Source organism: Penicillium psychrosexuale (genome assembly GCF_028828465.1).
Source record: "Penicillium psychrosexuale strain IBT 29551 chromosome Unknown utg000002l, whole genome shotgun sequence".
Taxonomy (NCBI): Eukaryota; Fungi; Ascomycota; class Eurotiomycetes; order Eurotiales; family Aspergillaceae; genus Penicillium; species Penicillium psychrosexuale.
Genome location: NW_026643187.1, coordinates 2,653,840 through 2,669,138, shown reverse-complemented (window position 1 = coordinate 2,669,138; position 15,299 = coordinate 2,653,840). Strand labels below are relative to the sequence as shown.

At 48.7% G+C, this 15,299-nt stretch overlaps 6 protein-coding genes across 6 annotated transcripts; 2 read left to right on the top strand and 4 right to left on the bottom strand.

The window, feature by feature from the left end:
• Positions 1-31: 31 nt before the first annotated feature.
• N7518_002183 (uncharacterized protein) lies at positions 32-1,060 on the bottom strand (the record flags this gene model as incomplete). Its single annotated transcript, XM_057183111.1, has 1 exon — positions 32-1,060. The coding sequence occupies one exon, from the start codon at positions 1,058-1,060 to the stop codon at positions 32-34; it is 1,029 nt and encodes a 342-aa protein (XP_057044561.1).
• Positions 1,061-1,242: 182 nt separating this feature from the next.
• On the top strand, positions 1,243-2,262 carry N7518_002182 (D-isomer specific 2-hydroxyacid dehydrogenase family protein; the record flags this gene model as incomplete). The annotated part of the gene is made up of 1 exon (XM_057183110.1): positions 1,243-2,262. One exon carries the CDS (start codon positions 1,243-1,245, stop codon positions 2,260-2,262), a length of 1,020 nt encoding a protein of 339 aa, XP_057044560.1.
• Positions 2,263-5,291: 3,029 nt separating this feature from the next.
• N7518_002181 (uncharacterized protein) lies at positions 5,292-5,900 on the bottom strand (the record flags this gene model as incomplete). The annotated part of the gene is made up of 1 exon (XM_057183109.1): positions 5,292-5,900. The coding sequence occupies one exon, from the start codon at positions 5,898-5,900 to the stop codon at positions 5,292-5,294; it is 609 nt and encodes a 202-aa protein (XP_057044559.1).
• Positions 5,901-10,431: 4,531 nt separating this feature from the next.
• Positions 10,432-11,433, bottom strand: N7518_002180 (uncharacterized protein; the record flags this gene model as incomplete). The annotated part of the gene is made up of 1 exon (XM_057183108.1): positions 10,432-11,433. The coding sequence occupies one exon, from the start codon at positions 11,431-11,433 to the stop codon at positions 10,432-10,434; it is 1,002 nt and encodes a 333-aa protein (XP_057044558.1).
• A 691-nt stretch (positions 11,434-12,124) lies between these two features.
• On the bottom strand, positions 12,125-14,209 carry N7518_002179 (ubiquitin-specific protease UBP1; the record flags this gene model as incomplete). The annotated part of the gene is made up of 1 exon (XM_057183107.1): positions 12,125-14,209. The coding sequence occupies one exon, from the start codon at positions 14,207-14,209 to the stop codon at positions 12,125-12,127; it is 2,085 nt and encodes a 694-aa protein (XP_057044557.1).
• A 227-nt stretch (positions 14,210-14,436) lies between these two features.
• Positions 14,437-15,074, top strand: N7518_002178 (Alb1 domain-containing protein; the record flags this gene model as incomplete). Its single annotated transcript, XM_057183106.1, has 3 exons — positions 14,437-14,452; positions 14,511-14,803; positions 14,856-15,074. The coding sequence occupies 3 exons, from the start codon at positions 14,437-14,439 to the stop codon at positions 15,072-15,074; spliced, it is 528 nt and encodes a 175-aa protein (XP_057044556.1).
• Between the last annotated feature and the right edge of the window lie 225 nt (positions 15,075-15,299).

Here is a 15,299-nt window from a genome sequence, read left to right as displayed (position 1 = left end):
CAATACAGGTTAGGGATAGCATCCAACACAATCACGAATCTAGCCTGGGCTGGGCTTTCTTGCCCCCGCAGATGTTGGTAAGACCAAGCGACCTACGGAACCTTCTCTTTCTTGGGCTGCCCGTTTCAGCCCGCACATCATCCAGCATGGTCTTTCTTTTGATTGAGGCGTTCACTTGGTCCTCTAAAAGGTCATCCTCTAAAAATGCATATCTAGCAAATGCATCAATTGGAACTTTCAATGGCTGCTCCTGCTTCCAATGGGCCTCGGTAAAGAGCTTCAAGATCCACTCTTCGTTCATCTTCATAACATCAAAATTCCAAGATGCGCTCTTGAGGCATAAGCCTCGAATGTTGTACAGACTGCCGTCTGGCTGGCAGACTGGATAGATTCGACCACCAAAGGATCTCACCTCCCAAGCCGTGCCGGCCTCACGGCATGTGATACCCGGTGGTGTATCAAAAGGTTCATCGTCAGCGCGGAATTTGCATGCACGGATGCAGCGGAATTCTAAGATATGAGCCATCTCATGGCCTAGTACTGTAGCGAGTAAGAGAAGCCCTGCCATTTTCTGTGATTGGGTCGTGGATTGTGATTTCAACAATTGGACAAGGCTGTAATCCAACGTGACCATATCCGAGGATGATTCACGGCGGAGTGTTGTTTCTCCATATAATGAGGAGTTTTTACTCATGTCCGGATCTAGTTCGATATTTGGGATATGTTTTCGAACCAGGTTGATAATTTCTTCATTTGGTAGGGGAAGTTCTGCATCTGTATCCACGAAAACGTCTTGGGCACCAATATCTCGCCGTCGAGCAAATATGGCGAGAGTGGAAGGACGATCAAGAATCATTCGAGAGATAAGCAAAAGTGCCGGTTCGATGAGCTTGTATGTCCTAAGCGCTGCGGGTGTGCGTGATCGAAGCATATTGAATTTGTCAATAGGGAACAGATTTTCATTTCGTAAGTTGCATTCCTCGAAGTGATCATAGTTCTTCGTGGAAAAGACTTCTTCAGCAAACCCAAGGGGGCTAGTCTCTGAACAGGAGGCGGCCATTGTATACAGAGATGATGTTGATTGCAGGTTGCGGTGGCGAACTGTCGTGCCTTCCAAGATCAAATGGCCACGTCACGTGCAAGGAAGTGTATGTATGACTCTTATCGCGCTGGAGATATTTACGGCGGGGAAGTCATTAGAAATCTTCAAAGCCAGTACCACATCTTCTCTTTTTTCTCATAATGATGACCGCAAAGAACATCATGCACCACATCGTCGCTATTGAGGCTGTTCATTGCCCAATTCCTGAATTTGATCTACCAGAGCGGCATTCCCGCGCAGTCCACCGACGGACCGATCTCGTTGATCTGCCCAGTCGCGTCAAAGATGCCACAATCATTATAACGACAACCACGCGCCTGACGGCAGAGGTCCTCAGCCCGGAATTCACCCCCAATCTCCGCCTTATAGTGATCATGGCGACCGGCACAGACTGCGTCGATATAGCAGCTGCGTCCGCACGAGGAATCATTGTGTGCAACTGTCCCGGCTGTAATATTGACAGTGTGAGTGAGCACGCTATTGGACTTTACTTTGCCACTCGACGGAAGTTCATGGAGCTCCATAATGCCACAGTTGCAGTTCCTGTGGACTTGTCGCGTGATACCGAGTGGAAGACCAATGGCACATTGCTCAGTCGGGTTCGTGCACCTGATGGAAAGGCCCCGTTGCTGTGTAGTGATGAGACCGTGTGTATCATTGGATACGGATCGCTGGGCAAACGAATCGAGGCCATGGCGAAGGGTCTCGGGATGAACGTGATTATTGCTGAGCGTAAAGGTGTTTCTCCTCGACCGGGTCGGGTCCCGTTCCAAGATGGCTTGAAAAAGTCGACTGTGGTTGTTTTGTGCTTGCCACGAAGCGCTGAGACGCTTAACATAATCTCTACTGCGGAGTTCCAGATTATGTCTCCCCATGCCGTGTTGGTAAACGTCGCAAGAGGTGGAATTGTCGACGAGCAAGCCCTGCTTGAAGCTCTCAAGTGCAGAGCTATTTCAGGTGCGGCTACAGATGTTTTCGCCACTGAACCTGCTGGGAGAGGTGATTCCCCGTTGTTAGGTCCAGAAGCAGCGGGCTTGAATTTGGTGTTGACACCTCACCTTGCCTGGTATTCGGAAAGGACATTGCAAAACCTACAGGCTGCAGTGAAGATCACGATTGAGAAGTGGTGTGTTGGTGAGGTTATCAATCAGGTGGGCTGATAGTCATTTTGGTCATTTGTGACTACATTTAGGAAACAGAGTATTATAGACGACCCTATAGAGCACCTTTAGAAATTAGAAATATACAAGCCTGTCTCTCCTGATCTCTCTTCCCGAACACATTCTACCATTCAGCTTTAGCAAGTTCAATCAGTCTACGGTATAGTACCATTTTGTCTATCGCTCGGAAAGATTATAGGCTAATAGCTAAAGGCTTCTAGGCTAAGACTTCATCTATATGGCAATGATATATAAATGTTTTCCTTTAACTCTCGCCACTCTCTAAGCGACCACAATCGACAACCTCGACAATGGCGTGCTCTTACATAGGACGGTTCATCGCGACTTTGGTCGTTTTGAGTGCGAGTCGAGATTATTATAGCTGTCACTAGGGCTCTGATAGCACGTAACGTTTCTCTATTGCAAGAGTTCATAAATACATTTGGCCCGTTCAATACTACCAGTTCTGGCCATATAAAAGAGTTCGGTCTTATTTGCTTCTGCCATGCAGATAAATTTTAGTGTCAAGCTATCCCTTTAGAGTTGTGACCAAGATAGTATATTTGTCTTAAAGTAACCAAATCTCTCTTTGACTCCCCGGTTCGCTAATTTCTCGATAGATCAGGCTCGACTATCTGGCACACCCTGATACTACCGTGGATGCGGGCCTGGATCTGTGAGGACCGGAATGGATTCTAGTTCACGATTTCCAGTAACACTCCCGATGCAGTTTGCTCTTACAAACTGTATAGCTACCCCTAGTATGATATCAATGATGCCGTTACACTGATGATGCTCGGATTTCTGCATATCCGGTTTGAGCTATACATGTCGCCTCTGTATAGTCTTTGTCTTTACGGCACAGTCACGTACTGCTCATCTCTAAGAAAAATATATAAAAAAGAGACAATTAAAAAGAACTTCCGACAGGATATCGAGTGTTACCTCACATATAACGTCTCTGACATCATCTTGAGTAGATATATTGTTAAAGTCCTGCACTGCACCACGCGGCCACTACTCTTTGAAGAATGCTCTCTACTTCGCCAAATATGAGTATCCACAGTGCCTTGACCTGCATGTATCGCGCGCTTTGATATGAATTATGACCAGAATCAACGTTGAATAATTATCAGATGATATTGCCCTCGACGGAAGCTTCTCCGATAGGCATACGTATGATCCGCTCATTGGAATGTGATATCAGTCACAATCAACCGGGATTCTTTTGAGTTGGTAACAACCAACACAGTAGTTGAAGCATGTGCCCGACTAAATCCATGAAATGTGATGCCCAGACTTGATATTTCGCCCTTTGGGTTGGTGCAACACATCCACGACAAATAGCGTAAATGCAGAAGAGAGGAACCAACAGCGGTGGCAACAAAGAAGAGTGACGGTAATAGCTCAGCGGCTACTTGCGGGGATCGAGGCTCTCTTTGAAACGCCAACTATACTATAGAATGTATGCTTGTGATAGACAGGGAGTGAAGCGCTAAAATCCAACATGTACTATAGGTACCAGGGCTATTTTAGCGTCCATACTCAAGAGTCAACACCAACTTCGGGTTAACATTCCTTATTCAACCACAGCCGACTAGTTAACCCCGCCAACAGAAAAAAATCGGGAGGGCAATCCAGGCAAGACCCTAACTCCGACCAAAAACAGCCTAGCAACAACCCCAACCCCAACCCCAACCGTAACTTCACGATATTCTCCGATGGGCTATTTATTATCAACCACTAATGTATGTTGTATGTACATTTACACAAAGTCCCATGATGAGGTCAATCATGTCGCCCCATTGTGGATTACTAAAGGCGGCCCGATCTCACTGTTGCATTCCAACGACGACAGCCCTCGTGTCATACATAGACAACAATAAGCTGTTACAGCCTCACCGTTTAGGGTTCCGGGGTCTACGTTGGCCAAGGTCAGGCAGTTACTCAAGCGGGGGACACGAGGCGGGCAAGGCTGGCGTTCCGCTGTTGGATTATTCTATTTCGAGGGTGTGTGCATTTCGGGCAGTAGGCTCCATCTACATCAACGTGGCAGGGACGGGGACTAGGGTAAAAGTACGAGGGCGTTGGGAGTATACAACATAGTGTTGTTAGATAATGGGTCTGGTTTATTTTAGGTTGTTGGGCTTGTTTCAGGATTTGGTCAATGTGCTTAGTTCAGGCTTCCTAGTGTACTAAACGGCTATTGACAAATTTGATATGGCACGTGGCGCAATATTCCGATAGCGGATCAGAGAACTAGCGCTGTTGAAATTTCAAATATCAAGCGTGGAAGATAACGAGAAAAAAAAAAGAAAATAGTGGGGTATACAAGACGGGGTATCTGAAACAAAGCGCTGGAAAGACAGATTCATTAAGAGCCGAGAAAAATCAGAAGGAAATAGAAACACCGCCATGGATGCAAGCCTGGTAGGCCGAAAAGGACTTGAATCGCTGGAACTCCATGCAAGAACATGATCCTCGTGGGATGTGGGGGGAATAACGGATTCGCTGAAAAGAGAACAGGGGAAAACAGGAAAAACAAGAAAAACAAAAGTGAAAGTGGAAGTGGAAATGAGTCAGAGAGCCAAAGGAACCAGCGGTGTGAAGGACAAGAGGGTCGGACGTGACGGAGGAGGTGACGGTGGCCCAGGCATTTCTAGAAGCGCCGACAGCGAGATATTAGGTAAGCGCGGGGGCCCTGGCATGGATCCCGAGGTCGGCCCGTGCATGGTCGCATTCAGGGAAAATACCACCCGGGGGTGAAGCTTCCATGTGGCTGATCGACCATGGCATGTTGTGCTTGGAGATTGTGGCTGCGAGTGTGATTCGCAGTTTCGAATGAGGCGATCTCGCGGGTACCACGGCTGGGAAAATAAATCGAAATTAGGCACCGTCGTGTGTGGGGCTGCACCGTCGGGGAGATGCGGGGGTGAAATTAAAGATAAGGCAAGGCAATGACATGAATGTGAAGATAATGTGGCGGTTTTCGGAGAGCGCCTGCGCTGCACCGGCCTCTGCCGGTGAGCTTATTGACCGAGCACCTTGGATGCCGACTGAGCACGGCGTTTGGGAGCGGGCGCGACGCGGCGCTTCTTGGGCTTCGATGCCTCACGCTCTGTCACAATGCTTTGCTTTGCGGAACGCAGAGCTTGGGTGGCTCGTGCGTGGGCTTCCACCTTGGCGAGGAAGTTGGCGCGGTCTTCTTGCTCGGCGATAGCTCGCATGCGCAAGAGTTGCTGTTCCATGGTCACGGAGCAGACGGTAGTGGCGTCTTGGTTGAGGGCCTCGTCCACGACTCGCTCAGCGGCCGAGTTCTCTGGCATCCACAGGAGGTCGTCGTCAGAGAGAAAGGCGCTGGCACAGGAATCGGTGGAGTCGTTGCTGGACAGAGATGGACGGTTGGGCCAGGAGGGGAATGCATATGCGGCTCCCAGCTCACTGGAGAAAGACGACTTGCGTGGGTTGATATCGAGGAGCGAGTCGATGGGAGTTGGTGGAGGGGCGAAGGGACTGGACATGGAAGAAGAGGCGCTGCCACTCCAGGCAAAGGTGGGATGTGCTGGATCGGTGTTGGCGATAGGAGCCACCGCCTTGGGCAGCGACATCTCACGGAGACGAGTCTGAATAGGAATCATGATGGCGGATATGAGTAGATGTTGAAAAGGGATGGCAGTACCAGGGCCCAGTAGGTGAGAGAGACAACAGTGTGAAGGGTGTAAGGTGGAAGGCGAAGTGAGGGAAGGAAGAAGAGTCGAGGCGAGTTGTTTATCAATGATCGGTGAGAAGGGGCACACAAATAGATATCAAAAAGATCAAAAAGATCAAAGCCGGGGAAAGACTTCTAGACTTCCCGACACCCTTGCAGTCGAGAAAATCGAATTCCCAAAAAAAGGGAAAATAATAAAAGAAAAATCCCAAATAGGAAAGTCAAAAAGAAAAAAATGAATAAAAAAATGAATAAACAAATAAAAAAGAAATCCGAACAATCAGGCGGAAGGAGGTTTCCGCAAACAAAGGGCTGTCGATCGACCTGGAAGGAACGCAGGGTGGGTCCACGGGTGGAACTGGTCAACCCAAACAAATCAAAATCAAAATAAATCCCGATTTGGACTTTTGTTTTTCCTTTTTTCTTTGATTCCAGATGTATCGGATTTCTGACACACGGGGAAAGATCGGATCCCCGGTTTAGCGCTTTGCCTGGGACTGATTCTGACACAGATATTGGGATAATGTGTATTGTACATATACAAAGGTCGACAATCAGATATCTGATATCACTGGCTTCGATTCCCCCTTGCGGCAGGTCGAGGATATTTCCCAAAAGGGCTGCCCAACAACCTTTCAGATCTGGTCTGATAAAATCGGATTGTTTTTCCAGTTCCGATGGCAATTCTCCAATGATCAAGCCTCGGATTCACCGCTTCATGGGGATAGAAAAGAAGAGTCGTGGAAGCTGCAGGCCGAATTAGAATTCGCAGCCCTACTCGCGTGAGGAATCAGGTTTGTTAGCGATTGGCGGTCACCAACACGTCAACACGTCAACACCGATGATACTGGACGTTGAAGAAAATCCTACCCGGGGACAACGAACTATCCTCTTTCTTTTAAAGGCCCGTTGAAGGGAGTTCCCCCGTGTCTCCACATTCGGGCCAGGTCTCAAGCCCGAGGATTCGATTTTTCAGTCTAGAAGCCTCATTTCGTCCTCTAGAAGCCTTAGCCTGGAATCTAAATGAAAAGGGATTGGATTGGAAATCAACGGGTTTCCGGCGTGTCGGGACCCCCTCTAGCGGATAAAGGCAGTTCCTCCTTAGTGTGTGCCTGATGCTACCGTTCTACTCCGGATGGAGTATTCTCGTACGGAGTAACCTTGTAGGTGTCCTGTCCATGGATCGAATTAGCCCCGAGAAAAGGCCGTTTAATATCGCACAAATCAGCGTGCACCCCACAGTCACACCGAGGCTCTAGTGGATACCCTTTTTTCGAAAATCAAGAAATTAAGTCTCGAGTCTAGATCGTCCATATCTACTCCGTCCAGGCCACTTAAAACAAAGGCATTTCCCATCTATCAACGCCTGATTTTCGAGATCCCCGGAATGTCGTGCCCATTGCCGCCCAGCCATTTATGCGCTTTTGGATCTGTCTGATGCACCGAATGACTTGCTTGCTGCAAGTCTAGCGTCTACGGGGAAGAATGTTACACTCTTCCCCGGCCCAAGTGGATCAATCCGTGATCCTGGGTGTCCCGACGACCAATTTGCACCCTCCCGTTCGGGCGCATGATCGGCTGTCTCATACTTATCATATCCAAGGCATTTAAGATGTATACTCCCGACATACTGATCGCAAGAGTACTTTGGCAAATATACATATCTAATTCCCTACAGCGCTACTAGAAACCCCCCACGCCTCCTACTCTCTCCCAAGGTTCCAAGGTTCTTACTCCATAATTGAGACTTCCGCGTCTCGGCCCGCCGGGGAACCAGAGAAAACTTGGAAAGGGGTCAAGCGGGGATGCGACTACCGAGCTGAAATCAAATTCAGATCGACATGACAGGCTACAGCCTCGCGGTTCAACGCTTTTGAAGCCGCTACGGAGCTCCGTTCTCCACTCGCAGTGAACTCATATTCGAGCAGACATAGTTCCAAGTATGTGAGAGCTTGCTGGATCAGGGGCGGGTCGCAGTCTACGATCTGTCTTGCGCGTCGTGTTCAGATCTCCCCCTTTTCAGGCACTCAGGGCTTCGATAGGTACCCAATGCATGTCATGGTACCTGCCTCCTAGGTTTCATGGTGGGGACAGATAGTCCCGCGCCGGAACACTGGGACGCTAGAGCTCCGGTGTTCCTTTGAGTCAAACCCAAGCTACGTTAATTCCGGAGAATACTCGGTATGTTGGGCAGAAATTTCCTGTTTCAGCGAGGAGACGAGAGCTCGGTCTGTTGATTTACCTCGGTTAGTGTTTATGCCGCTTTGAAACTGAGCTTGGATCAACAGACCCTACTCCGTACATGTAGGTTTATATGCACAGTTGTGGGCTGGACTCAAGTATGAAATAGATGCAGAAGGGAGCTTGATTTGCATTCAATTTGGCCAGCTCTGGCCGTGTAGAAGTGTATCGGAGCTCAGATCCACGCTAGTCCCTTCCAGCCCTTCCCGGGTTTCCCTGCAGCTTATACCCTGCACCTCATATGCAGTCATGCAGTTCACATGCAAGATCTTGAACTAAAATTGCAAGGACACAGATGGTCGGGTTTCTTGCATACATGGAATAGCTGAAGAAAGAGTACATATGAATCCACTTGTCTAGGTACATATTTCTCCTGATTCACTACTCCGTATCAATTCGGAAGGAAGCCGAGATTTATACGGAGTAGACAGTAAGATAATGAAATAGCTCCGACACCTGACTCACCGACTTAATAGCCACCAATTCTAATTCCACATCCCGATCTGCACGAATTCCGATGCAACTCATCCATTGACGCGGGCACTAAAGACACTGAATCATGGAAAACAAATCCACCCCATGGGGATCCGACCCACATTCCGCTAGCGGGGATTCGGAAGAATGTGAGATAGCACATTGTCGCAGGAGCGGAGGAAGTACTGCGGAGTATCTACACGGTCCTTGAAGTAACTCAGATCCTTCCGGGACACCATCCGCGGTCTCGACTGCATCGATCGACAAGGGTGGTGATGGCAGTGGCGGGTTGACGGTGTAAGACGTGTCCACTGTCCTAGGGCACTGTCCCGGGGCTTAAGCATCAACTTTCATATCAATCAACGCCTCCCTATTCCTCGCACTGTGCGTGCATGAAGATCCACACGGATAGCACAGTCGCCCCAATCTAGACCAACGCCAATATTGCAATGGCTGTGGGATCAGACGGTCTATCTCTGAGACCGCTAGAGCAGCCATCGCGATTGGATACAAAAGCCAGCCATCCTCTCTTCCGACGCCAATCAATTTATCTTCTCCGAGTCAGAGCTTATTCTGTATCGACTCACAGCCTGGAGAGGTTATCTGTCTTGACCGATATTTGCGACCGGGTAAGATGCGATCGCCACGGTCGCTTTCCCGTATACAATACGGAGTAGAATATACGCTTTGAGATTCCCAAGACGGAACAAAACATCAACCAGAAACGAATCCAAATCCAGGGGTTGTCTCCGTCAACGCATACCATCATTATACAGTATACCTCCGCTTGCCATTTTCGAGAACGTTTCGACACATCGCAATGGCCACATGTGCAAAGCCGAGAAACTGCGGTAGGCCGTGAACCTGCATTAGCATTGTAATGATGCGTCTTCGCTGCAATTCTTCGACTTGCCTACTTCGGCCTAGCTGGCAATCGCTTTGTCCTGTCGAGCCCTTGTTCCTGTGCAATGCCGGACATGAATGCTTCGGGCGCATCAGCGTTTCAATCTGCCCTGGGTACTGACATCCACGCTCTGCGCTTAGAGGCTACGGTGGATTTCAACAGCAAAAGCAACATCCTGGTCGTACAGGCTGGCAATATCCGAACAGGGTCGTTGTAGTATTGTGACAACCCTGGTCGCGCTAAAGTGGCATGGATTCATTGTCTGGCTGGTTATGCACGGGTCGGATAGACGGACTGGCGGTGAATTGTGTTTCCTTCCTATTTGGCTCTTTGGAATATGCACCTGTAGATAAGGGTTGGGACCTTCTGTTGGGATATGCGACTGGAAATGTGTGGCTTGGTCTCGAAGGAGTCCAGATGGTTAGCTTCGGAATATCTCGCTGTCTCTCCAACGCCCTCTTTTGTGCCGGCAAAGCTAGCAGCCATGAAACACTCCACTATTTCTTGAATGGAAGTGGGGCATAAGACGCTTAAGCCAAGGTCAGAATGCCTTTCCTCTACTACAAGATATCCTAACACCTAGGCTGATCATGATTATAGAAAGTGGTATCGTTATATCATGATGGATACATCATGAGAGCGATGCTGTTTGTAACAAACAACCCCGGCAGGCCACAGTCGGTCGGTGGCTCTCGGTATGAATTTCACATTCTCGGTTGTATTCCTTTCTTTCCTATGCGATAACCAGCATGCTACTGTATCCCTAATAGCAGAGTATCATTCGAACTTTCTTCAAACTGGTCAAGATATACGCCCGTGCAGAGCCTCGAGTATATCCCCTCTATACAGACAAAGAAAACGAAGACATAGAAGACGAATCTGAACCCTCCGAGTCACTCAGCATCGGAACAAGAGGAGTAGCCGAACATGGCCTAAGGACCCATCTCCGATCAGCACCAACACCCTTGATAGGAATCCAAGAGTGATTTGTATGCATCCTTCCAACCTCCACCTGACACCCCCCAAACACTTTCTCTAGTCGCCGATCAAGTTTGCTCTCCCTGTGAATTCGATCCTCACCCTGGAAGAGCACCTGTCTCCGTTCGGATACAATCACCACACCACAGTCGAAATCATTCAAATACATCGATGCCACCTCCAGCCGGAGACTATCCCAGTCTATATTTTCCGGGATCCATTCATGGACCGGCCGCAGGGTACTTGGCTCATATACCCATTTAGGCGTCCAACATTCAAAGTTCAAAGGCATTCTGATACGGGATCGCCCGCTCCACATTATCCATTTGTTGCGGGTTGGAATTAACGTGCTACCTCCTTGGAGGAGGCTCAAGAGATCGCCCATCCGTAGGAACTCGTTTGGGCTGGTCGATAATTTGGTGAATTCCGAGTCTGATCTCTTGATGATTTCAAGGACTCCGATTGATGATGTCGGTGGTTGTTGGAGCAGCATTCGTTTCCAGCTGGCGTCTTTGCGCAGGTAGATATTGAGCTTGCGACGCTCGGGTTCCCGCAGCGGAAACCTGCTTACTTGGGCGATTTTCGACTCTGAGGTTTGTTGTTGTTTGAGGAAGAATTGAGCCCAGAGGATATCTTCTAGGAGCGGATTGCGGAGGCGCTGTGAGGGATCTGAGGTCTCTTTGGAGGGTTTGAAGAAGAGGGACTCTTGGAGTCTGACTGATGTTTTGATCATAGTGTTCCAGACGCGAGATACGCGTTGGGCAGATGTTAATAGAGTTCTCATATCTGTATGTAGAAGAATGTTCTCGAGTAGCTCATTGACGAGGAATATGTCATGCGGTTGTGAGGATTTGGTGATAGACATTATTGAAGATGATATAGAATACTTCTGTTCAATTAGAATAGGAACGACCAGCTTTATCAAGTATTAGAGACGATATCATACCTATGACGATCAGATAGGAAATGAGGACCCGGGGAGATCTCCGACGGGATCTATACAGACTCGAGTGCAGCTTCAACGATTTCCAGCGTCGATATAGGAAGAGGCAGATTCGGTTTACGTCAGAATTAGTACTTTGCTGGTAGAACTCGTCGAGAATGTAGAAAGGAAGTTGCAAATCTAATTTGGCGAGGAAAGGAGTCTTCATGTAGTTTTATGCTGTGGTGGCCCCAAGGTACTTAATGAGGTGATGCCGGACCATCATACCGGGTCGCCTTTCACAAGGTGCTCGTGCTAAATGCGGGGATATGAGCCCCAAGGCTGCATCACCGAGTGTTGACTAGGTTTCTAAGAGACGGAGGCAATCCACGGTGAATGAGTCGTGAATGAGTCTACGGAATTACAGTCAGGCTGAATCGAATTGAAGTGTGTTGCTTCAATAAGTCATTCTGTTCAGATTCCTCATAATAGTACATAAATTTACACACATACTCCCAAACACAATGGAGTTCAAATCAGCGCCTCAAATGGAACGTGGTATCGGGTATCATGATGCAGTAGCCGGCACGGCTATGCGGGCAAAAAGTAGGAAAAACGTATGAAGAAAAGGTGATCATGCAGTAATGGTAGAGGGAGAGTCCAGTTCATCGTTCGCCTGAGCATTAGTGTCAATCACGTTCGAGATCTTCACAGGCGCGTCGGCAGGAATCAAGTCGTCCATCGGCAACGAGATACTGGTCTCACGGGATGAGGCAGATTCGCAGTCGGTGACAGTAGATGGTGTGGAACTGTTCTTGGGCATTGATTCTTCACTTCCGAACTGGGTAGACTCTGCATAACTGTCGTATATTTCATGTTCTGGAGTTGCAGATCGAGTCGAACGCGGTGAGGAATCATCCACAGCTTCGTAGAACAGCATGAATGCACCCCCTTGGCTCATCACATGACCTTCACTAACCATCTGCACGTCATCGTCGCTGAGGCGCCACCAACGCTCGGGCTTGTCCTTGTCACCCTCAGCTTGAAGAATTTCGTCGGGTGCCGGGGCTGTGAATTCTGATGTCGGATACTTGCGATAGCAGATATAATGTCCATTCTCATGTCGGCCGTAATGGGTGATAATTGCGCGTAATTGATATTGTCTGCTAGGAACTTGAATCGATTCACCGGGTTGAGGAAGCATAGACCGAGAGGGGTTTGTATCCCAACGCTCATAATTGTTGCCGTGCTTGTTGGGAGGTTGGGTGCCAAGACACCAATTGTTCAAATCGATCATCTGAGGAAACGTGACTGCCGCGAGATTCTTCTCCAACGTCCCAGTGTACTCGTCGAAAACACTGCGGTTGATATGGATAGCAAGACAGCGGGGAGCCCGTGCAATGACGGCTTGTCGAGATTTAGTGGTTGAGACTCGGTTCTTTGAGTTAATATGGCACTTGTTCGCTAATGTGTTTTCGCTGAAATCATTGTTGTGCAAAGCTTCCTTGACAGCCTCTAACCGCGAGTAGGCCGATTCCTTCACAGCATTGAATCGTGGAGGTTCGTCGGAGCTGTCTGACCGACTCTCATCGGCTTCAATCCCACTGATCAAGTTGATAAGCTGCTCCAGTCGACGCAACAACGTGCACTTGGCGCATTCCACGCCTTCAATAGGCTCAAGCGCCATGTATTGATCCAAACATTCGCGAACATCGTACGAGAACCTTTTGCCCAGAGGAACAGTGAGGCAATTGAAAGGTATCAACGAGAGCCCCTCAGTCCATCCGCAATCCATACAGCCAACTCGTTGCGCGAGTAGGCCTTCGAGAGGATTGCAAGATGAAACCCTATCAAGATAAATCTTATCTGTCGATGGGAGCGATTCGGATCCCTCAGGCACCACCGGGTCGTCAGAGTCGCTGTCTCGAAATATGTTCTCATCCGGTCCCGCGATTTTCAATCCCATATTCGAAGTCTCTCCGCGTGAACACCGCTCAGCTTCAAGGTCAATTTGATTAAGCAACTTGGAAAAATACTCTTGCGCATCTTGCTGTTGCCAGCTACTCATGGACTTGAGAGGTCCGGAGATCCACAGCTTGGTTTCACTTTTGGAGGCGCTATTCAGACGGTCGATGAGGTCTAGGAGTGCCCTGTGCGTCGAGACGGAAGTCTTGTCCGAGAGGTTGTCCACGTTGTGTCCCAGAAACTCGGCGAGATATTTCAAAGAAGCCAATCCCTGTATGATGCTGTTCTGGAAGCACGAATTGTTCCAATTTCCGAGCCCCGGGGGTGTGGCATCCTGAGTGTTTCCCAGCAGCGCATTTCCGAAGATAGAGAGTGATTTTGACCGGGAGAAGAAAGGGAAGTAGACGTTGTTGTCTAAGCCAAGAATACGTCTCATCGCGTCACTTTTATTCTGGAAGGGCAAAGGTGAGGCTAGCGTGTTGGGGTCGGAGGTCGATATCTGAGGGTCTAAAGCGACAACGATTCGAGAGGGTGTAAAATAGACAATGAGATCCCAGGGGAGCTGGAATAGCGATATAGGAACAAGTCCGAGGTAACCGAGAAAGACACAAATTGAAATAAGAGCAATAAATATGTATGCTAATGCTTGATTGTTTTGTAAAGTCGTCAGGGCGGTTTCATAATGACTGTTGCGACTTGCGTACTGATCGGGGCGGTTGGAAAAGATCTCAGAGCGCACGTCGCGGGTGTTCATTGTCAATAACGCCAGACGGATATCTGTGACAAAATGTATCTGCCAGCATGAGCAGTAGCATGGATTGACAGAGAACGTGGGAGTGTCAAGACGCGTGTAGAAAGGGACATCAAATTACATGTTTGAGTAGAAAAGGTGCGCCTTTGGTTGTCTTCGTCTGCCGTAAACTTTTTTTTATCGATAGCGATCTCATCCCACGAGATTGATAATTTTTCGAAACAGCAACCATGGCGAAGAGCAAAAGTAAGTTGAATACGAATATCGCATACATTGACGTTTGGGTATCTAATATTCGAAACAGGCCAGTCCCAGCGTTCCCGCGCAGCGCGGAGAGCAGCATCCCCAAGTCTCGACCTTGACAAGTCGTTGACTTCGCTTCCACGAGCGGAATCTCCTAACACAACAAGGCCTTCGGTTCTGGCTGACCGTGCGACTTCCGGGATCCAGAAAAAGCAGAAAAAAAATGACAAGGTTTCACGGGCCCAGCGATTAAGGCAACAAAAGGGAATGGACCGAGCCGAGGCCGTGATGGATCAATTGGAAATCAAGAAGGCCAAAAGCATGGCTCGCGGCAAGACCGTCAACTCCCGAAGAGTATGAAAACAGATGGTCGTTTCGTGACGTACAGGTGCTCACGTTTAATTAGGCTGATTGGGACGACACCAACCGCAAAACCATGGCGTTCAACGCTCTCCAACAAGATGACGACGACGAGGATGACGAGGATGATGATGTGATGGCCGAAGATTCTGCACCTCCCAAGATTGCTGTCGCAAAGAATGTCTTCCAAATTGAAACCACTGAAGACTCCAATCTCACAACTGACGATTCTACGACTGTCGATGAAACCGACGAGATCACCTAAACAGCCCACTTGTGTCAATAGTCCTCGACCCATTGTGAGTGGTAGTGTGTTGTATACCGATCCCTGGGGTAACGCCATAGTTGCAATATGAAACAAACATCCCCTCACGGAGACAGTTGGTGAAGTGTTAGCTGGGTCTGATCCAACTTAGGCATTGGATGCGAGGATCACTGGCGAGTAGTCGACAATCCATTTAACCTGCTTGCCCATGATGCAGAATATTTC